Source organism: Plecotus auritus (genome assembly GCF_963455305.1).
Source record: "Plecotus auritus genome assembly, chromosome: 4".
In the NCBI taxonomy this organism is placed as follows: Eukaryota; Metazoa; Chordata; class Mammalia; order Chiroptera; family Vespertilionidae; genus Plecotus; species Plecotus auritus.
The window spans coordinates 89834238-89859992 of NC_137775.1; the positions used below are offsets into that span (position 1 = coordinate 89834238).

General features: G+C 51.0%; 3 protein-coding genes across 4 annotated transcripts; 2 read left to right on the plus strand and 1 right to left on the minus strand.

Annotated features, from left to right (window-relative positions):
* Nucleotides 1-399: 399 nt before the first annotated feature.
* On the plus strand, nt 400-7715 carry NFKBIE (NFKB inhibitor epsilon). Its single transcript, XM_080666560.1, has 6 exons — nt 400-1029; nt 3367-3469; nt 4189-4411; nt 5388-5476; nt 5645-5911; nt 6639-7715. Exons 1-6 carry the CDS (start codon nt 662-664, stop codon nt 6702-6704), a joined length of 1116 nt encoding a protein of 371 aa, XP_080522686.1. The 5' UTR covers nt 400-661; the 3' UTR covers nt 6705-7715.
* Nucleotides 7716-8290: 575 nt separating this feature from the next.
* On the plus strand, nt 8291-11749 carry SLC35B2 (solute carrier family 35 member B2). Of its 2 annotated transcripts, XM_080666562.1 has the most exons (4): nt 8309-8435; nt 8957-9150; nt 9318-9472; nt 10216-11749. In XM_080666562.1, exons 1-4 carry the CDS (start codon nt 8425-8427, stop codon nt 11149-11151), a joined length of 1296 nt encoding a protein of 431 aa, XP_080522688.1. In that variant the 5' UTR covers nt 8309-8424; the 3' UTR covers nt 11152-11749. The 2 variants fall into 2 exon arrangements, with proteins under 2 accessions (XP_080522689.1, XP_080522688.1); XM_080666563.1 differs by lacking the exon at nt 8957-9150 and having other exon boundaries at nt 8291-8435; nt 10216-11722.
* A 123-nt stretch (nt 11750-11872) lies between these two features.
* HSP90AB1 (heat shock protein 90 alpha family class B member 1) lies at nt 11873-18070 on the minus strand. Its single transcript, XM_080666561.1, has 12 exons — nt 17867-18070; nt 16356-16505; nt 15719-15925; nt 15458-15617; nt 15170-15303; nt 14741-15049; nt 14175-14340; nt 13559-13749; nt 13284-13431; nt 12878-13146; nt 12333-12666; nt 11873-12235 (listed from the first exon to the last, which is right to left on the minus strand). Exons 2-12 carry the CDS (start codon nt 16503-16505, stop codon nt 12126-12128), a joined length of 2178 nt encoding a protein of 725 aa, XP_080522687.1. The 5' UTR covers nt 17867-18070; the 3' UTR covers nt 11873-12125.
* Between the last annotated feature and the right edge of the window lie 7685 nt (nt 18071-25755).

Below are 25755 nucleotides of genomic sequence, written 5' to 3' on the forward strand. Positions count from 1 at the left end.
GGGTAGGAGATAGGAAGCAGTGCATCCCATCCCACCAACCACATGCCCGCCCCCACAAGATGTCTAATTTGTACAATTAATAAATATTTCTTTAACAACACACGAATGAATAAATGAATGAATGGAAACAATGAGTGAAGAAATGGAGGAAGTGAAGGAAGGAAAGAACGCATGGGATCAAGAATGGAAAAGAAGGGGGGGAGTTAATGAATGAATGGACGGAGGGGTGATTGGATGGATGGATGCATGGATGCATGGATGATGGAAGGATGATGAATGGGTGAATTAACACACCAGTGAGTCAGGACCGGGTAACCCCGGACTCCGAGCCAACGCAGAGGGCGGGGTAAGGGGGATTCCGGAGGGCGGGGCCTGTGTCCGGAAGCGCCTGTCGGGGGCGGGGCCTGAGGGGCGGGTCGAGAGAGCGCGTCAGACTGGGCATCCCGGCTTCCCTGAGTAACCTCTGCGGCGGACCCCACTGGAGCTTCGAGCCTCTCCCACCCTTCTCGCCGACTCCTCGGACCCCAGCAGCCCGGGAAGGAGGCCACTTCAGGCCGGAAGCCTGTTCCGCAAGACGGACCTGCAACCCGGAAAGGCGGTGCGGCGGAGCCCGCAGCCAGATCCTGCTGGGACTGGGCCCCCGCGAGCCGGTGCCGCGGGCATGTCGGTGGCGCGCAAGGGGGCGGACGAGTCGGATGAAAGCCAGTGTGATTCGGGCATCGAGTCTCTGCGCTCTCTGCGCTCCCTGCCCGAGACCACCCCGGCCTCAGCCTCCCGGCCCCCGGGCGGCACAGGCCCCCAGCCCTGGACCCATCCTCCGGGAACCACCAAAGAGCCCCAGGAGAAGGAAGACACTGATGGGGAGAGGGCTGACTCCACCTATGGCTCCTCGTCGCTCACCGAACCTTTGACCTTTTGGGAGGGCCCTGAGACCGAAAACCCACCACCAGGCTCGCCGCTCCCCCCAGCCGGGGCGCTGAGTCCTCAGCAGCTGGAAGCTCTCACTTACATCTCTGAGGACGGAGACACGTGAGTATGGGGGCGAGGCTGGGACTGCACTCCTTCCCGATGCTAACTCGGGGCCTTCCCAGGAGCACCCCATCTGTAATGATCCCTCAAGGCACCTGACCTGGAAGTGGCATTCTCCACTCTCTCTTCCAAACTCCAAACTTAACTCTCAGCTCACTTTTGAGCTCCAGTCAGGCCCAGATCAGAGAACCGGGAATCATCTCTCTGCCTTCCCTTTTGGAGGTGGGCGGAGCTGGCAGGGCCCTTACCAGGCACCTAGAATCTTGGAAACCTACCAATAACCCACCGCTAGGAAGAGAAAATTCCCCTGACCAGTCCAGATTGTTGTGTTGTTTTTTTTTCTTGCTGGGGGAGAGGGCATCCTTGCTTGCGCAATAACTGGAATTCCCAGCCCCTGACCTCAGAATGCCCTGTCTCAAGGAACAAGAGATGCCAGTTACAGGTTACCAATGGAGGCCAGAAAGCTAGGGGTGGGAGTATGACCAGGGTACAGAGCTAAGGGTGGCCCTGAGGAGGAGGCGGGGCGGGGGTGGTGAGCCAGGTTGGGGCACTCTTGCCCCAGCAGACTGACAGGCGGCTGGCTGCTGCAGCTTACTTCCTCCTCTGCTGAGAAAGGGGAAGTGAGGGTTGGAGTCAGCCTTACCGGCACCTTCTATCTCCCAAGTCCCCCCAGTCCTCCTCACTGTCTTGCCTGACCCCCTGTCCATTTCTCCCCAGGCCCAGGTGGATCTTGGTGGGACTGGGTAGGAAGCAGTTGAAGGAAGAGGCAGTAGTGCAAAAGGTCAGGACAGTTGAGGATTTGCCCCTCAGGAAGAAAAAACACTGTTAGGAGAGGGAGTGGCTGGAATTTGGGGGTTAGAAACAGAGTGGCGGGAGCTGGGGTCCCAGATCAGAGATGTTGAACAGGGTAGGAAGGATGTAGAAGGAGCAGGAAATGTCTGTCCTTATCTGCTTTTTGGAAATGCAAGGGTCATAATCCTAGGTGACCTTTGACAAAGAGACCCAGTGGGCAGGAGAGGAGTAACCCCAGGCCTTTTGTACTTTGTGTATTCTGTGCCCAAATCATCAGCCCTCAGGCCCAGAGCCACGATTTGGGGGGCTTCATGTGAAATACCTATGGCTGACCTTTGACCCAGGGAGTGGGGGCTCCAAGTGGAATACCTATGGCTGACATTTGACCCAGGGCATGGGACTTCTGGTGCTGCCCTCCTTTGTTAGCTTCTCAGCCCAGCCTTTACCTCCTCTGGTTGGAGACAGGTGTGTCTAGAATGGGCAGGGGGAGGTGGCAAGACTCCCCAAAGGAGTCTCTTCCCTGGGAAGTGTCTGGGGTGTGGGACAGATGGAAGTGGGAAGAGGAAGTGGGAGGAGGGGAGACTGAGGGAGAGAGGGAGGTGGCTGCAGGAATGTGACCCAGAGAGCTGGTCCTGGCCGAGGGGATTTCCAGAGCGGTTCCTCCCTCCCTCGTCACTCTCTCCTGCCGCCTCGCAGCCAAGCCTTCCCCGCTCCTGCCCGAGCAGCCCCCTCCCCAGCCCAGACAGGCCTTGTAGCCAAGTTACCCCCAGTCACTAGCGTCCCAAGGCAGCTGTCCGGGCTGAGACCCTCCTGCTCTGGCTTTCATTTTCCCCACCTGATGTGGGGAAACCCCAGGACTGGAACTTCCCCTCCCAGCTGTCCTCCCACCCCTAGGTTAAGACTCTTTGTCCCCCAACAAACACAGACCTCGCCTTGGAGGTGCACACAGAGTGGAGGGCTCTGGCCAGACCCGGCCAGTCTGGCTGTCTGAAGAGGGACCCTCTAGACTCACTCCCCTGTTGGGGGCAGCAGGACAGGATGTTGCACTGCTTGCTCCTCATTCAAGAGCTTCTGTTTTCTCTCCCTTGGCATGTGCAACATTGAGTTTGGGTGGGGGTAGGTGACCCCACACCTGCCGTCTCTGTACTCCCTATTGGGCTGGGAGTATGTGGGGAGCTCAGCCCTGGAAACCACCTCTGCACGACCCTAGCAGCTTTCAGTTTGGCTTTGGAGCTGCAGCTGGTCTGGTGGGGCGCTGGGGCCAGAGAGGAGTGGGGTGTGGGACAGGAAGCTCCTTGGCCCATCAGCACCATGCCCGCACGCCCACTGAGCCAAGGCCCTTCTTGAAGGCCAGAGATGGGAACTTGGAGCCTCCACCCCCAGGAATCTGGTTTCCCACACCAACCCTCACTTCCTGGCCCAAATTCTTACTTCCTGCACCTACCCTATGGGTGGCTTCTTAGAGGTGTGTTCCTTCTAACCCCAGGACCCCAGCCCACTCTCTCTGACCTGGGTCCTGACACTAACCCCTGCCCTGCCCTCCAGGCTGGTCCACCTGGCAGTGATTCATGAGGCCCCAGCTGTGCTGCTCTGTTGCCTGGCTCTGCTGCCCCAGGAGGTCCTGGACATTCAGAACAACCTTTACCAGGTGGGTGGAAAGGGTAGGCTGTGTCCAGATACCCATGTCTGCCCTGGCAGCCATCCCGAGCAGCCACACAAGTGACCTTAGGCTGCTTCCTCAGGAAACCATATACAAGACACTGAGCTAGAAGCTGAGGATACAGACATGAGTAAGACACAGCCTCTGCCCACAAGGTGCTTGAGCCTGGACTAGGGACTCATGTCAACACAATTACACAACATGGTGACAAGAGTTGTGATGGAGGCACATACCAGCTGCTGTGGGATCCACTGTGTGTGGGGAGCAGCCAGGGAAGGGTTAATGCAGCGGTGGCATCTGCATGGACCCTTCAAGAGGAGTGTGCCAGGTGGAGCCTGCCTGGTGCCTCTTTCTTCTCCCGAGCCCCTCTCTGTCACCTAGCCCTTGGGGATAACAGAGGTTTCCCTAGAGGGTGAGAAGGTAAACCCTGACTCCATCTGTGCTTCCTCCAGGGGCTAAGGGAACCTACAAGAAGAGCAGGGGGCACTTCCCTCACCCTGCCTCCAGGATTGGAGTCCCAAGAGCTTGGTGGGGGGTGACAGAGGGAAGGGCTTGGTAATGTGGCCTTGGAAGAGCAGGGCCATAGCCTCTATAAGCTGCCCTCAAGGAAGGTGCTGGCAGTTGTCAATTCCTGTGCCCACTTGAGCATGTCCCCAGAGGTGGGAGCATGCTGCAGTGGCCCTGTGACCCTCTGTTTGTTCCTACAGACAGCACTCCACCTGGCTGTACATCTGGACCAGCCAGGTACAGTCCAGGCCCTAGTGCTGAAAGGGGCCAGCCGCATGCTACAAGACCGACATGGTGACACAGCCCTGCATGTGGCCTGCCAGCGCCAGCACCTAACCTGTGCCCGCTGCCTGCTGGAAGGACAGCCAGAGCAAGGCAGAGGACCACCTCACTCCCTGGACCTCCAGCTGCAAAACTGGCAAGGTACAGGCAGCCGCAGGGTACATAGGTTGAGAAGGGGACAAGAGACCAGGACCCCACTCTCAGGGAAGGAGCGGGGGGTCATACCATAGCTTGTCCATTGATGCACCTCCAGTTCTAAGTACATAGATGCTCAGTATCTCTTTGCTGAATGAATGAATTTGATTTAGAATTTACTTAGAACCTGCTGTGTGCTAAACAGAGAGCTAAATCTTGCCCTCAAGATATTCAGTTTAACAGAGATCATTAATTCACTCAGCAAAATATACTGAGGGCCTCTATGTGCCAGACACTATTCTAGGAGCTGGGACTGCATCTGTGAACAAAACAGAACGATTGAGATAGACAAGAAGTATAAGAAGTGGATTCTCTAGTAGGTTAAAAGGCAGTAAGTGCCTCGGGAAAGTAGCACAGAGTGAGAAGAACTGGAATGTGGGGGGTGGGGCTGTGTGATTGAATAGTGGTCAGGGAAAGCCTCATGGAGCAGGGACCTTTGAGCAGGCTTGTGGATCTGAATCTAGTTCTTTAAGCAGAGGAGAACCCAAGCCAGAAAGTAGACAGCAAAAAAGGTAGGGAAACACATGGGAGGAAGTGGCCCTCGGGAGGGCCTGGGGCATGAGGATCCCAGAGACCTCTGAAGAAGGTGGCTGTGGCCAGGGTTTCAAAGCAGGCAGAGTTAGAGAGAATGCGGGAGGGGGGATGTTAGGGGCGGGTGCCTGTATGGGGTTGTCACTCAGCAACCTGACCCCTGAAGCATGAAAGTTTCAATAACATGACTCTGAAAAGATGGAAACTTTACGTTCCTTTCCCCTCAGACTTTTGAGGGGGTTTTTGGGTTTGGGTTTTAACAGCCCTGTGATCAGAGGCATTGAGTGGGCAGTGGGTCCCTTGGGGCCGAGGGGTAGGGAGGTCCCTGAAGAGTGGGAGAGAGTGAGTTGGTGGATGCAGATTAGCAGCCTCCACATTCACTCCATCCTAGGCCTGGCCTGTCTCCACATCGCCACTCTGCAGAGGAACCAGCCACTCATGGAACTGCTTCTTGAAAATGGAGCTGACATTGATGTGCAGGTGAGGTGGCCAATCAGGGTGCTGCCTGGCCCAGTGTCTGCCCCGTCACCTGCTCTAGCCCTCAGGTCCACTCCCAGTGTCAGAAGCAGTGGCACACACCTTATCCGGGGCCTGGACCCAGCATGCTTCCTCTTGAGGGCCTTGGAAGACATCCTTCTTTTCCTCCAGGAGGGCACGAGTGGGAAGACAGCACTGCACCTGGCTGTGGAGACTCAAGAGCGGAGTCTGGTACAGTTCCTGCTCCAGGCTGGGGCCCGGGTAGACGCCCGTATGCTCAATGGGTGCACACCCCTGCACCTTGCTGCAGGCCGGGGTCTCAAGAGCATCTCATCCACTCTGCGAGAAGCAGGTGCCGACTCTCTGCTGAGGAATGTGGAGGACGAGACACCCCAGGACCTGGCCGAGGATGTGATGCCCCAGGACCTGGCTGAGGATGTAAGAGGCATACACTCAGCTTTGCTCTCCAGTCCTTCCCACACCCTTAGCAGAGACAGGAGCTGTAATGGCTGAAATAGCCAAGGAGTTAGGATCCTGGGGGGCAATCCACCATTCTGCCACTCACCAACTGTGGGATCTTGGGCAAGCTTCTGCACCTCTCTCAGTCCACACTTGGACTACAGCTAACGTGGATCAGGGAACCAGGCCAATGTAGTGCAGTGGGTGGCGGGGCCTGTGGGAGACCAGAGAGTCTCTGTCCGAGGGTCACTCCATTCAGCTTCAGCAGGTAGGTGCAGAGGAGGAATATGGTCCAGTATTTCCAGGTCTTGGGAATGTTTTAAGAGAGATGAAACCTAGATTTTCTGTATAGTCTCCATTTTTAAGTGTTCAATGTAAAAAAAATACTCAAAATATTTTGTGAGTACCCTTCCCCCACCCCAACCCCCCAGAAACTAGACCCACAGGCTGGATCACCTCCTTGGTCCTTCTTCTCTGTGATAGTCAGGGATTTTCTTAGAGAGGGAGGACTGGCCTAAGGCCTTGGGACTCTTGCTAGCCCAGAGGGATTACCATTTGGGAGATTAGTAGGAAGATTTGTTCCCTCCTGTCCAAGAGTCAGTTAATGGGGAGAAAATGTCCCAATAGGTCTCCCCAGCTCCCTTTCCCCACCACTGCCTTTCCCCCTCTGGACCCTGATCTTGCTTCTCTCCATTCTCTTTCTCAGCCCTTTGCTCTTTTGCCCTTCGATGACCTAAAGATCTCTGGAAAGCCACTGATGTGTGCCGACTGAAGTCAGGGCAGGGTCTGGGGCCCTGGAGGCTTCCCATCTTCCCTTCTGGAAGCTGGAGCCACAGTTGCTGCAGTTTGGGCCCAGGCAATGTGCCCTTCCGGAGTCCTGGGGACTGCTGAGCCAGCACAGTCCTGAGCTGAATGGAGGGATCACAAGTGAGGGCCAGCCAGTCTGGAAAGAAGAGCTTCCCAGGTGCATGGAGATTCTTGGAAGACCCCTCCCACCCCAAAGCCCCAGGTGTCCTGGGTGAAGCCTCTCTGGAAGATGGCATCTCTTGTTCCTACCCACGTCGGGTCACCCTAAAACTGCCAACCCAGGAAAACAAGGACTCTCCTGAGTGAGGAGAGAAACTGAAATATGAGCGAGTAGAGCCCTTAGAGCTCCCATCTCACTGCTATTGAGAACTGTTGTTTAAAGACTTGACACAGAAGGCCCCGGACTGAGCCTTGGGGAAGGGGAAGTTTCAATAACATGACACTAAAACAGCAGAGACTTTAAAAAGGTCCCCCCCTCCCCCTGCCCCGAGTTGTTTTGTGTGAATGCATGTCTGTGTGCACTGGGGATTTTTACACGGGCCTGCCCTGTGACCTTGTGATGGAGGCAGAAAGGAGATGATCACCTGAGCAGGAGAGGACCTTGCTGGGTAGGGTGGGAGGGCTGACAGTCCTCAGGCCTCTGTCCAGCACAGATCCTGGCCTTGTCTGTGGCAATGCAGAGGGTGGAGGAAAAGAGAAAGAGAAGTAAGGAGATAGAAATAAGGGGGCCTCACCACTGCCTTGGAGGTTGTGGGGAGAAGGGCTGGCCTTGGGAGGCAGACACAAGGGAGCTATGGCTTTTTATGTGTTGTGTTTTTTCCTTCCTCATATTCCACACATGTTTGAGGGACCTGTTAGGTCAGGCCTTTGCTGGGGTGAAGACTATGGGAATAAATCAACACAGTCTCTGGCCACTTGGAGCATATAGTCTAGTGAGTGAGGCAGCCATTAAATTCATAAGTGTGTATTTCCATGTAATATGTAATCACAAGTTACAATGGATGCTATGAAGGAAACAAGCCCTGGGAAGGAGAACAATGGAGTGGGTAGAGAGCCATACTTTGGGCGGTCAGGGGAGGCCTCTGAGTGTCCTCTCAACCCAGATGTAAGGATGGGTAAAGGGATGGGGGGAGAGACGAAGGAGAGGAACTGAGAGCCGGCCAGCGTGGCTCTACCCGGGAAGGGTGAGTGGGCGAGGCGGACTGGGGCCAGGTCATGCAGAGCCTTGAAGGACAGAACTGCTGGCCCATCCAAAAAAGGAGACAGCTTCCTGTCAGAAAACGGTAACATAAGGGGAAGTGCTCGGGTCAGAATCTCCATGTCCCGCCCCTAAGACGGCATTGCCTCCCGGGCTGGTGGTGAGGCCTAGGGGCGATGACGAAGCAGGGGGAGGCCTGGGCCTCCGACTCCCCACCTTCTCCGCGCAGGGCAGCAAATACCCAGGCGTCGAGTCCGTCTCCCTCCGGGCCGCGCGGGGGCGCTGTGGCCCGCGGCAGCCCGGGGCGCTGCGTGGTCGTGGCGGGAGGCGGGGGGCGGCCGCGGGCCGAGGGAGGCGGGAAGATCGCGGCACTTCCGCTGGCCGCTGGCTCGCTGGCAGCTTCAGGAGGCGACGGCGGGAGCGGAGGGAGCGCGCGGCCCGGGGCTTCGCATTCCCCGGCCCCCCTCCGCCCCACGCGGCGCGGACCATGGTTGCCAGGTGGGGGGCTAGGGGCGGCAAGGCCACGTGACGGGGCCGGGCCACGTGACCGCTGCTCAGCCGGGTGGGCCGGGGCGGTTCCCAGCTGCCGGGGCGGTGGGCTCACGGAACGCTCCGCGGAGCCGGCTAGGCCGGCGGGGGCGTGGCGGGGGCTTTGCTCTTTGGGGGAGTTAGGGAGCGTCAGGCGGAGGAGTTGGGGAACCCCGGCGCTCCGGAAACCTGGAGGGCGGGGTGTAAGGAGGGGGCGCCGCCGCCGGCCGGAGCAGCTGGCGACCGCTGGAGGGAAACAGAAGGAACCTGTGTGCCCGGAGGGGCGGGTCCGTCCCCGGGGAGGGAGGAAGCCCTGCCTGGACGGCGCCGGCCCCCCAAGGAGAGAGAGAGAGGCTCTTTGTCCCTGCTGGGCTGCAGCGGAGGGGGGCGGGGAGATGACTCCGGGCCCTTCTCCAGTGTGGTCCCCTCTGGGAGATCCAGTGGGTGATGAGCTAACTGCTCCCTAATCCTTGTGTCCGCTGCCCCCGCAGGTGGTGGGCAGTGGTGGTGCTGGTTGCCATCCCCTCCCTGGGGGCAGGTGGGGAGACCCCCGAAGCCCCTCCGGAGTCATGGACCCAGCAATGGTTCTTCCGCTTTTTGGTGAATGCTGCTGGCTATGCCAGCTTCATGCTACCTGGCTACCTGCTGGTGCGGTACTTCAGGCGGAAGAATTACCTTGAGACAGGTGTGTGGACAAAGGGTGGGGAAGTGTGCTCGGTCCACATTAAAAGTGTTGGCCAGCTGTCTAAGCAGGGATGTGGCTTGGAAAGGGAGGGAGGGAAGGAGGACAGCAGCAGGGCAGACTGGCTGCTCTGGAGAAGACTGGGGCTTGACTTTGTGTGCCTTCTTCAGGCAGGGGTCTCTGCTTCCCTCTGGTGAAAGTGTGTGTATTTGGCAATGAGCCCAAGGCCTCCGATGAGGTTCCCCTGGCTCCCCGGACAGAGCCGGCAGAGACCACTCCTACGTGGCAGGCCCTGAAGCTGCTCTTCTGTGCGGTGGGACTCCAGGTAGGTAGGCAGGCGGGCAGGCTCTGCTTCTCTTCCTGCATTGCGTCAAGGTGGGCAGGGTCTCTGGAACCAAAGTTTTCACCCTTCCAGTCCCAACTGTGATTTAGTTGGTTGTCTGTCCCCCTCCTAGGGGCAGACTGTACCACCATCTTCTTAGAAGTGATTGGAGAAAATGTCTTCCCCACCCTGTGATTTCTACTGTCCTATTATTACACTTTCCTATGCAGTGATGTGTTTCATATACTGTACTGTAAACCCACTGATAAAAGTTTGGGGGGAAGCCATTCAGCCTTCTCCCACACTGCATCTGAGAAGGGGTGCCAAGATACTGACCTCATGGCATTTTTGAGTGGACACTGCTAGTTCCACCTCATGTAACATGTTGAACTGATAGATGTCCAATTCTTGCCTGCCTGAATTGGTTGGAAATAGAAAATATTTGGGATGGAGTCAGCTCTAACAAACCCTACTGTGGGGACCGACAGGGTCTGGGCAGTTCTAAAGCATTCACACACACTTGATTCCCTACAAGATAAATTCAGGCTTGAAAGGGAAAGGGAAACTTCACAGAGGAACCAAATTATGTATGCTGTCCTTTAAACTAGCGGTTGTCAACTGGTGGTCCGTGAGGTCCGAAAGTTTGGCGACCGCTGCTTTAAATAGCCTTCTGAGGAACAGGGATGTTGATGAAATTCTTTTTTGCCAACTTTTTCCTTATTTTATCTCCACCCTCCCCCATCCAGGTGTCTTACCTGACTTGGGGAGTGCTGCAGGAAAGAGTGATGACCCGCAGCTATGGGGCCACCGCCACATGGGCAGGTGAGCGCTTCACAGACTCTCAGTTTCTGGTGCTAATGAACCGAGTGCTGGCATTTATTGTGGCTGGCCTCTACTGCCTCTTCTGCAAACAGCCCCGACACGGGGCACCCATGTACCAGTACTCCTTTGCCAGCCTGTCGAATGTGCTTAGCAGCTGGTGTCAGTATGAAGCTCTCAAGTTTGTCAGCTTCCCCACTCAGGTGCTGGCCAAGGCCTCTAAGGTGATCCCTGTCATGCTAATGGGAAAGTTGGTGTCTCGGCGCAGCTACGAACATTGGGAATACCTGACAGCAGGCCTCATCTCCATTGGGGTCAGCATGTTTCTGCTGTCCAGCGGACCAGAGCCCCGAAGTTCACAGGCTACCACACTCTCGGGCGTGATCCTATTGGGAGGCTACATTGCCTTTGACAGCTTCACCTCAAACTGGCAGGATGCCCTATTTGCCTATAAGATGTCATCAGTGCAGATGATGCTTGGGGTCAACTTCTTTTCCTGCCTCTTCACAGTGGGCTCCCTGCTAGAGCAGGGGGCCCTCCTGGAGGGGACCCGCTTCATGGGGAGACACAGTGAGTTTGCTGCACACGCCCTGCTGCTCTCAGTGTGCTCTGCATGTGGCCAGCTCTTCATCTTCTACACCATTGGACAGTTTGGGGCTGCAGTCTTCACCATCATCATGACCCTCCGCCAGGCCTTCGCCATTCTCCTCTCCTGCCTCCTCTATGGCCACACCATCACTGTGGTGGGGGGGCTGGGGGTGACGGTTGTCTTTGCTGCCCTCCTGCTCAGAGTCTATGCCCGGGGCCGCTTAAAGCAACGGGGAAAGAAGGCTGTGCCCATTGAGTCCCCTGTGCAGGTTTGAGGGACCTAACTGGCAAAGTGAAAGAAGATCCTTTCACCATACCTTACCGTTTTCCTCTATTGTGTAGCTTCTCACAGGTGGCTGGCTCAAGGGCAAAATGCAAGCTTTTCTCAGTTATCAGAAACCAGCTGTGTTAGGGGTAGGGAGGCCAGGCTACCTTCCCTTTTGCCTTAAGTCACCAGTCCTCTACTAGGACTCTTGAGCCCCAGGGTAGGCAGTTTGGAGAGGGGCGGAATGTCAAGGCCTCTTCCAGAAATCCCCTGAAGTCTTGCCTGGTTAGCTCTGCCACCAACCTCACCAGTGCTTGTCCCTTACCCTGAATACCCCTTTATAGACTCCCTCCCAGACACCTGCATTTCTTAACTCTGGTGATTATAAGCAGAGTGCTGCTTTCCTAGGATAAGTGAAAGGTAATGCTGTGCTAGGGGAGAGCCCTGCCAGCACCACCACCCTCTGCTCCTGGATCCCATGGCTCTGCTCAGAGCCAGTTGCAGGTTTTGGTACTTGGAAAATGTAACTTTCTGCTCTCATAATTTTATTTTTATTAAATTAAACTGCTACAATGGACTTTGCCCTATATTTTGGTGGATGGCGTTAACATGATAGCGTTATGCAACTTCAAGATGGTCCTCAGTGACACTGATATACTATTTATATAACCCATACTTATGATGGCAAGGGGATAGAGCAGCTAAGGGAACTCAAAAGGAGCAAAACTGTATAAAACGGCATCTTCTTTATTTTGCATACTTTAATTTCAGAACAAAATAAAAAAAACCACAATACATAACACATCCAAAACTGTCAAATATGAGAAGAGAGGGCTTGAGGCCATTGTAACCTGCCTTAGGAAAAGACAGGAGAGGGAAAAAGCCACTAAACATCAGAGGAAACCAGGTGGGCTAGGGCCACGCAGGGCTGCTGGGGAGCCATGAAGACTACACAGAGGACGCAAGGTCTGCAGGTAGAAACTCCTAGTCTACTTCTTCCATGCGAGAGGCATCCTCATCGCCCTCAAGGGGGGGGATCTCATCAGGAACAGCAGCACTGGGTTCTTCAGCTGTCACTTCATCTTCATCAATGCCTAAAGTGGGAAAGAATGTCACAAGAGATTTGACCCAAGTAGCATCCAAGTCAAATCTGTCCATGTAAGAGCAGTTCCCCAACAGGGGTGTACTCACCTAGGCCTAGCTTGATCATGCGGTAGATGCGGTTGGAGTGGGTCTGGGGATCCTCAAGTGAGAAGCCAGAAGACAGCAGTGCAGTTTCGAACAGCAACACCACAAGGTCCTTGACAGCTTTGTCATTCTTGTCTGCCTCCGCCTTCTGGCGGAGAGTCTCCACAATGGGGTGGTCAGGGTTGATCTCCAGGTGCTTTTTGGCCATCATGTAGCCCATTGTAGAGTTATCCCTAAGTGCCTGGGCTTTCATGATACGCTCCATGTTAGCTGTCCAGCCGTAGGTGCTTGTCACAATGCAGCAGGGTGAAGACACAAGCCTATTGGAGATTGTCACCTAAGGGCAGTCACAAAAACCTTGGGTTTATATTGAATTTTAAGGTAAAGTTTTATTCATCTTTGCCAAATTTGCTTGCTTAAGAGAGGAAGAGGTAAGATGACTAAACTAGGTTGCTTAAAATCACTAATTATGTAGCAACACAAGATTCTAAGGGAAAACAGCTTTGAAGGCATTTGTTACAAAATACATCAGTCCCAGAATTGCTTACCTTCTCAACCTTCTTATCCAAGATTTCTTTCATAAGTTTGCAGAGGTTCTCAAACTTGGCCTTGCTCTCTTCCATCTTCTTTTTCTCCTCTTCATCCTCAGGTAGCTCCAGGCCCTCCTTGGTAACTGAGACCAAGCTTTTTCCATCAAACTCCTTGAGCTGCTGCACACAGTATTCATCGATAGGCTCTGTCATATACACTACTTCGAAGCCCCGCTTCCGCACTCGCTCCACAAAAGCAGAGTTAGCAACTTGCTCTTTGCTCTCACCTGTAGGGTTATTACTGAATGTGAGTCAAAGACCAAAAAACTTCATACACCAGTTCCTAGGCCTCTCCCCTAAATGTCTCCCCCAATCCCTACACCTCTACTCAGGAGGCTCTCATTAGACCCAGGCTCCAACGCACCAGTGATATAATAAATGGATTTCTGGGTCTCCTTCATGCGAGAGACATATTCTGAGAGAGAAGTCATTTCATCTCCAGACTGGGAGGTGTGATAGCGCAAAAGCTCAGAAAGGCGTCGCCGATTAGTTGAATCCTCGTGGATTCCAAGCTTTAAGGGTGAAAAGAAAAAAAAAAACAATCTTACTTGGAAATACTCTCTTACTCTTTATGTGAATGAAAAAACAAAAACTCCACATGGTAATTATAAAGAATGTAAGCATTTGCTGCCTCTTTACCTTTAGGTTTTTAGAGAACGCCTCGTAGAATTTCTTATAGTTCTCCTTGTCTTCTGCCAGCTCAGAGAAGAGCTCAAGGCACTTCTTAACAATATTTTTACGAATGACCTTTAAGATTTTACTCTGCTGGAGCATTTCTCGGGAAATGTTCAGGGGCAGGTCCTCAGAGTCAACCACACCTCGGATAAAGTCTGCAATCACAAAGGAAAGAAAGCTCAATAAAAACAAAAAAGGCAGGAGATACCCTTTTTCCCCTCACTGAATCTTCACTTGCTATGTTGCAGAGAATCCTTAATTATCTAAGGTAAGGCCTAGCCAGTTTGGCTCCGTGGATAGTGTGGGCCTGCAGACTGAATGGTCCCAGGTTCCATTCCAGTCAAGGGCACATGCCTGGGTTGTGGGCTTGATCCCCAGTGGGGGGTGTGCAGGAGACAGCTGATCAATGATTCTCATCATTGATGTTTTATCTCTCCCTCTTCCTTCCTCTCTGAAATCAATAAAAATATATTTAAATTTTTTTTTAAAAATCTCTTAAGGTAAGGCTTAATTCCCCGAGAACACTAAAGGCCTTATAGGACTTACCCAACTAACCACATTAGGGCAAGAGGATACTCACTGAGATACTCTGGTATCAACTCATCACAGCTGTCCATTATGAACACACGGCGGACATAGAGTTTGATGTTGTTCTTCTTCTTCTTGTTCTCAAAGAGGTCAAAGGGAGCCCGACGGGGGATGAACAGCAATGCCCTGAATTCCAACTGACCTTCTACAGAGAAGTGCTGAAATTTGAGACAAGCCAACAGTACATTTCAAGGTTAAGCATAAAAATTTTAGACCCAACACCAAGCTAACAAAATGTTTGGAACAAAGATCTTTCCTAAGTACTAGAGCCTACTCACAGGCCAGCTGTTAAGAAAATTAAGCCCTAATATCCTAAATGAATCTATAGAGAATAGTCAGGTCCAAACCCAGGATGTGTAAGGCTACCATGGACACAAAGAGAGGTCATTGAAAAGGATGCAATTTCTCCACCCTAGAAGTGTGACAAGTAAACTCATGTTGGGTCATGGCATTCACAGTTCACAGCTACCAACAAGCTGGGCAAGTTCCATTTGTCTAATATCAGCCACACCCTTCTACCTGCTCCTCCTATTGAGCCAGCATACAGGGTTTCCTCACCTTGACTGCCAAGTGGTCTTCCCAGTCATTGGTAAGACTCTTATAGAACTCTCCATATTCCTCCTGGGTGATGTCATCAGGGTTTCTGGTCCAGATGGGCTTGGTCTTGTTCAGTTCTTCATGATCAATATACTTCTCCTTAATCTTCTTTGTTTTCTTTTTCTTGTCCTTAGCACTATCATCCTCCTCATCTGAGCCCACATCTTCAATCTTGGGTTTCTCCTCATCATCTTTATCTTCCTCTTCTTTCTCCCCTTTCTCTTCCTCTGCTTCATCATCACTGATTTCTTTCTCTCGTTCCTTCTCCAACTGAAAGTACCAAAGACAATAGGTTAGAGGACAGAACACCAGGGAAAGGGGGGGAAAAATGCACCATGCAATTCTCCATAGTAGGCACCATGCATTTGAGGGTTTCCAGCCCATACTCACATAAAGAGTGATGGGATAACCTATGAACTGTGAGTGCTTCTTCACCACTTCTTTGACCCGCCTCTCCTCTAAGTACTCTGTCTGGTCTTCTTTAAGGTGGAGGATCACTTTGGTGCCCCGGCCAATGGGCTCACCTAGAAAAAGGCAATCACAATGGAGCATAGAGAAAATGAAACTAAACGCAGAACTGCAGTAAAAGGTAACTGCTTTACAGATAGGATACTCAATGTCTAGTAACGCTTTCCCCAGAATGCTAACCCAGTAACCTTTATAGGAAAGCCAACCTACCATGGTCAGCCCGCACAGTGAAGGAGCCCCCCGCAGAAGACTCCCAGGCATACTGCTCATCATCATTGTGCTTTGTGATCACAACCACTTTCTCTGCCACCAGGTAGGCAGAATAAAAGCCAACACCAAATTGTCCAATCATGGAGATGTCTGCACCAGCCTGCCAAAAAATTTTTAAAAAGTCAAAGTTTTAAAAAATAACAAGCCAAAGAATATGGATAAAAATACAAATGACGTGTGCCTAGCTGAAATACCACGTACCTGAAGAGCCTCCATAAATGCTTTTGTACCAGACTTGGCAATGGTTCCCAGATTATTTATGAGATCAGCTTTGGTCATGCCAATGCCTGTGTCCACCAGAGTGAGTGTACGTTCCTGGGGGTTGGGGATGATGTCAATTTTCAGCTCTTTACCACTGTCCAACTTGGACGGGTCAGTCAGGCTCTCATAGCGTATCTTGTCCAAGGCCTGCAAACACAAATTACAATTTATACAACTCCATCTCTTCACCCAAGAAAAAAGCCAACACATTTTTTCCGTTTTTTACTCCCACATAGCCTTAGTTCTGATAACCCCTTAACTTGAGATTTAAAAACCGCATGCAGCCCTGGCCAGTGTGGCTCAGTTGGAGTGTTGCTCCATACACCTAGAGGTTGTGATTCTATGTTCTCTCTCACATAGATGTTTTCCCTCTCGCCTTTACTTTCTCTAATATCAATAAGCATATCCTGGGTGAAGATTAAGTAAAAAGATATACAGGTGGGTACAATATCCCATCTATCCACGTAGAGCAAAGACAAACGTTTTTGCAATGCCAGGTTATCCTCTTCAATAGTAGACCCCACAAAATACCAACACCCCCCACACCACCACCCCTGAAGACGCCTCAAGCACTCACATCAGAAGCGTTACTGATCAACTCCCGAAGGAAAATTTCCTTGTTGGAGTAGAAAGTATTGATGATAAGAGACATTAGTTGAGCAATTTCTGCCTGAAAGGCAAAAGTCTCCACCTCCTCCTCTCCATGGTGCACCACTTCCTCCGGCATCTAAAATAAGAATTACAAAGGAGCATGATCGCCCGAATTTAAGACTCCGAAAGTTCACCCCAATCACAATGAAAACATGTAAAGAGTTACTTCATACTGCTTTGAGCTGGGTACTATCAATTTACGAGAGCTTCAGGGGCCTTTTCTTCAAATATTTCAGGCTTTAAGGTTAGTCGGGAACCAGCTGACGGGAGAAAGCTGACCTGGTCCTAAAAATACAAGGTCAGGTTTCTGGAGGCCAAACTACTGAGTGGTCCATGGACCAAAAGCTTCAACATCACCTGGCAGCTTGTTAGAAATGCAGAATACTGGCCCCAACTCACGTATCTAGAATAAGAGTCCCAGAGAATTCAAGTGCATATTTAATGGTGGAAATAACTGATACAGTTCTATTAGCTTTTCTGATACCAGATGGGGAGAAAAAAACCCAAGGTCACTAGTTTTACGTTAAACGGCAAGGATCTGAAACTGCTCCCCCGTTAGGCATGTACTACCTCACCGGGTAGGGGATAACCTGAGATACCGGCGGGCTACCCGCCCGGGGGGCTATCAAAACAAAGAACCAATAAAGCAAAAGCTCAATCGCAACCTTTTAGCACACGAGACTGAAATATTGGGCCAAACCAAACACAGCCAAGATGGTGGCCTGGGTCCGCCAGGCCGACCCTCCTCACTGATGGACAACCGTCGCCTGGGAACACGCGAGGAGGGGGCGCCACTGCGCAGCCTCCCTACGCGCCCGAGCATCCGGGCACCTGGGCGGGGCGTTGGGCGCCAGAAGCTTCCAGAACAATCTCAGCTCTCAGGGAGAGGGGAGGGAGGTGAGAGCCCATGAATATTCCAGGGCCCGCCCCCTCCCCTCCTCCATCCGGACTGCAGGAAAGATCTGGAAGGATGATAGGCCAATGGAGACCTAAAGCATTCCTAGCCGCGGACACTCACGCACTTGGGAAACGCGTCCGATAGGAGCGGTGGCACAGCCAGGACACCAGCAGGTTGTGCTGAGTCACCCCGGGCGCGAACACCCACCACCATCCTGCGGACCCTCCAGAGCCCCCAGCCGCGTCCGGAAATGGAGAGGAAAGATGGCAGCGTCCCAGGCCGGCGCGGCCACCACGTGCAGCTGCCCACTAACCCCAGCCCACTCTGTGGCCCACCTCGGCCAGGGCTAGTCGCCCAATGGGGGAAACCCCGCCACCTAACCACAGAAGGAAAAGCGAGCTGCAATCGGTAGCCCACTTCCACCCCACCTCCAAGACAAGCTGCTCGGCACAAAACGTCGGCTTTGGGAAGAAGAAACGAAAGCAACCCTAAAGGGCTCTCAAGATAGGAAAGCCTGAAGGAGCGGGCTGCAGCTTTACCTTGAAAGGAAAGAGATCCAAGTACAGGAGAGACTGTATTCGGCACCCAAACCGCAAACGGCGTGCGTACCGGGACGACTCAAGAGAGGGGCTGTATGTCTCCAACCGCCCTATATAAGGCGAAGCACACTCAGCTACCCGCCCACGGATCCATCCGCCTTAAAGGAGAACGTCTGTCAGCCCCGCACCTGCCGCCGCCCGCCCACCGTGACGTCATGGCCCAAAGAGGTGAGGGCCGGCCTCAATCGGGGCACCCAGAGCGGACACACTCGTTTATGTAGCTCAACCTCCGCAATTCCAGGCATGACCCCACCAGGAGGAGAAATTGGGGATGCTCAGATGACATACGCAGTGGACATAGAAGCCAGGATCTCTCTGACCACCCTAAAAACCTGTGGGTCAGGCGCCTCCACTCATGAGTCCCAGCCTCGTGGGACGCTTGAAAAAGGGGGATGGGGAGGCGGCAAATCACTGCGACCTTCGCTCCCAAGATCGACCTCCCTCCTATAATCTACCCTACACATTCCTACACCCTATAAGGGTAAGGGACCATGCGGAATTCCAGACCCAACCACTGGCAGCCCCCGGATCCCGGCCCGCTCGAAAGCTCGGGGAAGGGCCAGCCAGCCTTTCGCCGCGGGGCGTGACTTCGGCTGGGGGTGGTCACCGGCCTGGGCTGGGGGGTAGGTGGGAACTCTTTGTCCGCGTGCGGCGGAAGGAGCAAGGCGGCGGTGCTGCGATTATTTCCAGCAGTTTCCAGACCCGACTCCGCGATTCCGCCCCCCCCCCAAGGCCCCGCCCCTCCCGCTGCAGCCTGGGTGGTGTCTCTGCGGCGGCTCCGCCCCGTGCCAGGGTCCGGGAGGCTGAGCTTTCCCCAATCCCATGGACTCTAGGGAGCAGCCGGCGGACTCTCTTCGCCGCTCGCCGGACCCAGCCAGCGTAGCTCTTCGCGGGGCTGGGATGGAGCGTAAGGTTAATGAGGGCCCCTTCCTCTGCCCACCAATCACGCAGTATCAGGTTCTGCGGGCGCCGCCTGCTTGGAGCGGAGACCGGGAACTGGGTCGCTACCGGAGGGACCCTCCCAGGCTCTGCTGCACCAGAGACGTGCAATCTTTCTATGTGAGCACATAGAGCTGTTTCTCAAGCTGGTTTCTTTCTTTTCGTCGTCTTTCTGCAGCTGCTTGGAGCTGGGCAGAGCAGGGTTGGCAGGGCCTCTTGGAGGCCTCCTGAAGGGGCCGGCTAGAAAGTGCCCACTGCAGGTGCCACAGCCAAGTGGCTTTCTTCAGCTGTGGCGCCTGAGCCCCAGGCCCTGCACCTGCCCAGCAGCTGCAAGACGCCATGCCTCTCTGTTGGGTCTGATCAAATAATTGAATCAACAACTCCTCCCTTGGGAACTGATCTTTAGATCACAATGACATTCCCTTTCCCTTCAATCACATTCCACTTGGGAAGACCATTATGCTTCTCCTCCAGACTTTCCAAGCTCTGGGCCCACCCAGAGAATTCACCAAAAAAGCCCACCTTGAGTCCTTTAAAATCTCTAACTCCCTGTCCCTGGGTGCTGGAGCCATTTGGGGGCTCAGCCCATCTGGTTTTCCAGATGACCTAATCTATAATAATAAAAGTGTAATATGCTAATTAGACCAGACAGCCAGATGACCTTTTGGATGAAGCCAGGGATGCGAGGGCCGAGCCCCTTGCATGAATTTTGTGCATCAGGCCTGTAGTAAATTTATAATTCTTTACCCATTTCAGCCTCGTGTGTTCCTCCTTCGGCAACCCTAACACTCTCCAGACTCTGCCATTTTCATGCCCTCTATCTGACAAGCTGTCCTTGCCTTTCCAAGGCCTCTTGTTGGAAGCCAGCAGGACCCACTGCCCCTCTAGAAGAGAATGGCCACTCCCTGCTCTGTAGATGTCCATCAAACTCTCCTCTGGGCACACTGTCCGACCCTGGAATGCTGGGGAGGGCTTCCCCCACTGCCACCTGCAGCCCTTCACTCGCCTTGGTGCCCAATCTTCCTTTCTTCATGTTTTCTGTGTTCATGTGTTGCATTCTAAAGAACAAAGGACCCTTGCTTTCCTTGCCCCACACTTCAGACCTCATCACTCCTGCCACCACCACCCCAATTTCATCTCTCCTTACCCATCTACTTCATTATGGCCTGTGAGCAGCCTGAGGTTGAGAGATGTCAATGAGTGTGGGAAGGGGCATGGTGCTGCTGCCAGGAAGGCCCCACGATGCTCTGCTTCTTTTTTTTAACAAAAGTTTTTGTTTTGTTTGTAATATTTTCTTTATTGATTTCAGAGGGGAAGAGAGAGGGGGAGAGAGATAGAAACATCAATGATGAGAGAATCATTGGTTGGCTGCCTCCTGCACGCCCCCTACTGGGGCTCAAGCCAGCAACCTGGACATGTGCCCTTGTCCGGAATCAAACCTGGGACCTTCAGTTGGCAGGCCGACGCTCTCTACTGAGCCAAACCGGCTAGGGCCAAGATGTTCTGTTTCTGATGGAAATCTCAAACTAGGAGCATCATCCCTCAACACACCCTCTCTCCCTCTGGGCAGAAGGGCCTAGCTAATTAAAAATCTGCCCCTTGATCTAGCTGGTTTGGCTCAGTGGATAGAGTGTTGGCCTGAAGACTGAAGGGTTCCAGGTTCGATTCCAGTCAAGGGCACATGCCTGGGTTGTGGGCTCGATCCCCAGTAGAGGGCGTGCAGGAGGCAGCCAATCAATGATTCTCTCTCATCACTGATGTTTCTATCTCACTCTTCCTTTCCCTTCCTTGCTGAAATAAAAATATATTTTAAAAAAATCTTCCCCTAGTTCACAAAGAGCCTTCACAGTATCTCAGAGTCCTGTGAAGAGGTCAAAGTACGTCTGCACATTTTATGGACTGGGAAAGAAATGCTCCAGGGTGGGTCAGCTTAGAGCCTTTGCTCCACTAACTCCCTTACTCCCTGCTCCAGAAATGTAGTGGGAATGCTGTTTGCCCTCTCATGACCCAAGTCCAAAGCAGAGCAGGAATCAGTCCCATGGATCAGTGTCAGGACCAGGGACTCCTCAGGGATTTCCTAATGGGAAAATCTTAAATCTTGCACCAGCACAGAAATTCTGCCTTCTCTGGAAGCCTTCTGAGATGACTTCTCCCACTCACTGACACTCACTAAGCCCCCACTATGAGCCTGGGGGTGCAGCGATGCATAAGGACAGAGAGTCCTCAGCCCATGGGGGCTGTTGCAGGCTGAGGGTGAATCATAGCAGCGTGGGAGAAGATAGGAGACTCCCAGCTCAGCCTAAGGGAGGAGCAGGCTTAGGGCTATGGTTAGCCAGGCCACAGCATAGGTCTACTCCCAGGAGAGAGGAAAGCATGGTGAGGCACAGGACCCCTGGGGGCAGACAGGAGGAGCTGAAAGTGGCCCTGCAGGCAGGGGTCAAGTCACAGAGGGCCACAGATGCCAGGCTAAGAGGTTCTGACCCTAACTTGGAGTGAGAGAAGCCACTGAAGGTTATTAAAGACGGCTTAAAACCCCCAGATCTCCTGAACCCTATCCTCAGTAGCACTTGCAATGCTTGATGTTCCCAAGATACCCATTATTCCTGGCCTCAAAGACCCAGCCCAACCTTTCACTATTGGAGGGCAGCCAGATGAACTAAGACAAGCTGTCGCCTGCAGCTGATAGGCCTGTTGCTTGTTTTTGTATGGCCTGTGGGTAAGAATACTTTCTACATTTTTTAATGGTTGGGGAAAATATTTTTTTAAAGATATTTTGGCATGTGAAAAGTATCAACTTTGAATTTGTGTCCATGAAGTTTTACTGAAACAGCCACACTTGAACTCACTTGTTTACATGTTGTCTTTGACTGCTTTCATGCTGTAATGGTATGGTTGGTAGCTGAGACAGAGATAATACAACTTACAAAGTCTAAAATATTTACTCTTGCTGTGTCTGGTTTGGCTCAGTGGATAGAGCGTCGGCCTGTGGACTGAAAGGTCCCAGGTTTGATTCCGGTCAAGGGCACATGCCCGGGTTGCGGGCTCTATCCCCATTAGGAGGCAGCCAATCGATGATTCTCATCATTGATGTTTCTATTTCTCTCTCCCTCTCCCTTCCTCTCTGAATTAAATATAATAATAATTATTATTATTATAAATATAAATATTTACTTTTACCTTTTTCAGAAAAGGTTTGCAGACCCCTGATCTAGCTGAAGCTAGGTAAGGTCTTGGAGGGAGCACAGAGACTCAGCCTAAGCAGAGGCCTCTTGCTGCTGTTCGACTGGGAGCTGTAGTTGGGTAGCACTAATGCCTTTCAGGGGCTGGCCAGCGAGGCCACTGAGGGGCACTTTGATAAGGGGCAATGCATGAACAAAGCATCCAGGGGCATTGGGACCTCAAGAATAATATAATCGTGGGAAGTAGCTCTGGATCCTTAACTTCTGGAACAAGCAGCCTCCCATGCTCAGCTCCTGCCAGATGTTTCAGTTCTGGTCCTTCCCAGTTCCACGGGGCATAAATCTCTGAATTTCACAGGGAATACCTGAACTGACATTCTCACAAGCCAATAAATAGAGTTGACGTTCAGATACATTAGACCAGTGGTTGGCAAACTGTGGCTTGCGAGCCACATGCGGCTCTTTGGCCCCTTGAGTGTGGCTCTTCCACAAAATACCACGGCCTGGGTGAGTCTATTTTGAAGAAGTGGCGTTAGAAGAAGTTTAAGTTTGAAAAATTTGGCTCTCAAAAGAAATTTCAATCTTTGTACTGTTGGTATTTGGCTCTGTTGACTAATGCGTTTGCCGACCACTGCATTGGACAATTGAGCATGGTCATCCTGGGCTCTGTTTCTCTGCTTCAGCTTCTACATTCTGCTGGGACATAAGGAGAGAGAGACTTGTTGTTCCTCTTATTTATGTGTCATTGGTGGGTTCTTGTATGTGCCCTGCCAGGGGCTGGGAACTGCAACCTTGGCATATTGGGATGATTCTCTAACTAACTGGCTACTCAGCCAGGGCTACTTTTTAATTTTTCAATGACAGTTGACATACAATATTATATTAGTTTCAGTACAACATAGTGATTATATATATATACATATGTTTTTATTCATAGCAGCTTAATTTGTAATAGCCCAAAACTGGAAACAACCCAAATATCCACTAACAGCGGAATGGATAGAAAACAACTGCAGTATCCTGGTTATACATTTATATAAACTACAAAGTGATGACCCGATGAATACAGTACCCATCTCACACCATACATACTTATTACAATATTACTGACTGTATTCCCTATGCTGAACTTTACATCCCCGTGGCTATTTTTTATAATGGTAATTTGCACATCTCAATCCCTTCCCCCTTTTCACTCATCCCCTCAGCCCCCCTTCCATCTGGCAACCATCAAAATGTTCTTTGTATCAATGAGTTTGTTTCTGTTTTGTTTGTTTAGTGTGTTGTTTTTTAATTCCACATATAGGTGAAATCATGTTGTCTTTCTCTGACTTATTTCACTTAGCACAATACCCTCTAGGTCCATCCATGTTGTCACAGATGGCAAGATTTCATTCTTATTTATGGCTGAGTAATATTCCATTGTATATACATACCATCTCTTCTTTATCCATTTGTCATATCAATGGACACTGACGTTGCTTCCATTTCTTGGCTATTATAAACAATGCTGCAATGAATGTAGGGATGCCTATGGCTTTTTAAATTGGTGTTTTGGGCTTCTTCAGATAAATACCCAGAAGTGGAATTGCTGGGTCCTTGTCTCTTGAAAATCTATTCTGTCTGATATAAGTGTTAATATCCTAGTTTTTTTATTTCCATTTTTATGAAATAACTTTTTCCATCACTTTACTTTTAGTCTGTGTGTGTCTTTTGGTCTGAGGTGAGTCTCTTGTAGATAGCATATGTAAGGGTCTTATTTTCTTATCCATTCAGCCACCTTTTCGTTGGAGCATTTAATCCATTTACATTTAGAGCAATTATCGATATTTAGTTATTGCCATTTTATTATTCATATTTTAAACTCCTTTTTTCCCCTTCTTTTTTTAAAATTAAGACTTTATTTTATTTATATATTTATTTAAATCATCACCCAAGGACATGCTTAGAAAGAGGAAAGGAGAGAGGGTGAGAGAAATATCACTGTGAGAGAGAAACATCAATTGGTTGCCTTCTGTATGTGCCCTGACTGGGGGGTCGAACCCGTAACCCAGGTATATGCCCTGACCGGAATCAAACTGGCAACCTTTTGGTGCACAGGGTGACACTCAACCAACTGAGCCACTCCAGTTGGGCTCCCCTTCTTCTTAAAGTCCTTTTAAGATTTTTTATAATACTGGTTTGGTGGTAATGAACTCCTTTAGCTTCTTCTTGTCTGGAAATTTACATGCTTTTTTTTTTAAAAAAAAAATCTTTATTGTTCAGATTATTACAGGTATTCCTTTTTTTGTCCCCGCATAGCTCCCCTCCACCTGATTCTCCACCCCACCCCATGCCCTTACCCCCCGCCACTGTCTTCATCCATAGGTGTAAGATTTTTGTCCAATCTCTTCCCGCACACCTCACACCCCCTTCCCTCTGAGAATTGTCAGTCCACTCCCTTTCTATGTCCCTGATTCTATTATATTCATCAGTCCATTCTGTTCATCAGATTTTTTATTCACTTGATTTTTAGATTCACTTGTTGGTAGTTATGTATTTGTTGTCATTTTGTTGTTCATAATTTTTATCTTTACCTTTTTCTTCTTCTTCCTCTTCTTAAAAAATACCCTTCAGCATTTCATATAATCCTGGTTTGGTGGTGATGAACTCCTTTAGCTTTTTCTTATCTGTGAAGCTCTTTATCCGACCTTCAATTCTGAATGATAGTTTTGCTGGGTAGAGTAATCTTGGTTGTAGGTTCTTGCTGTTCATCACTTTGAATATTTCTTGCCACTCCCTCTGGCATGCATAGTTTCTGTTGAGAAATCAGCTGACAGTCATATGGGTACTCCCTTATAGGTAACTAACCATTTTTCTCTTGCTGCTTTCAAGATTCTCTCTTTGTCTTTTGCCCTTGGCATTTTAATTATGATGTGTCTTGGTGTGGTCCTCTTTGGATTCCTCTTGTTTGGGGTTCTCTGCACTTCTTGGACTTGTAAGTCTATTTCTTTCACCAGGTAGGGAAAGTTTTCTGTCATTATTTCTTCTAATAGGTTTTCAATATTTTGCTCTCTCTCTTCTTCTGGCACCCCAATAATTCAGATGTTGGTACTCTTGAGGTTGTCCCAGAGGCTCCTTACACTATCTTCATACTTTTAGATTCTTTTTTCTTTTTGTTTTTCTGGTTGGGTGTTTTTTGTTTCCTCATATTTCAGATCTTTGGTTTGATTCTTGGGGTCCTTTGATCTACAGTTGAATTTCTATATATTCTTTATTTCAGACATTGTATGCTTAATTTCTGACTGGTCCTTTTCCATTTTTTTGGCATTCTCATTAAGGTCCTTGAAGGTCTCACTAAGCTCCTCGGAGGTCTCATCAAGTTTCTCCATGGTTTTTAGAAGATTCTTGAGTAACCTTATAAATGTGGTTTTGAACTCTATGTCCAGTAGTTTGCTTTCCTCCATTTCTTTCATTCGTGACATGTTTCTTTGTCTCTGCATTTTGCTGCTTCCCTGTGTTGCTGGAGTGGTTTTCTGTGGTAGGTGACCAATGGTTCAGCCTATCACCTGAGGTGGACACTCTTGGTGTACCCATTGTGGGCTGAGTGCAAAGTCTTGGTGTAGTTAAGCCTTGATTGCTGTTGGTACACTGGGAGGAATTGACCTCCAGGCCAATTGGCTGTGAGGACTCGCTGTGTCTATAATGGAAGAACTGCTGTGCTGGAGACAC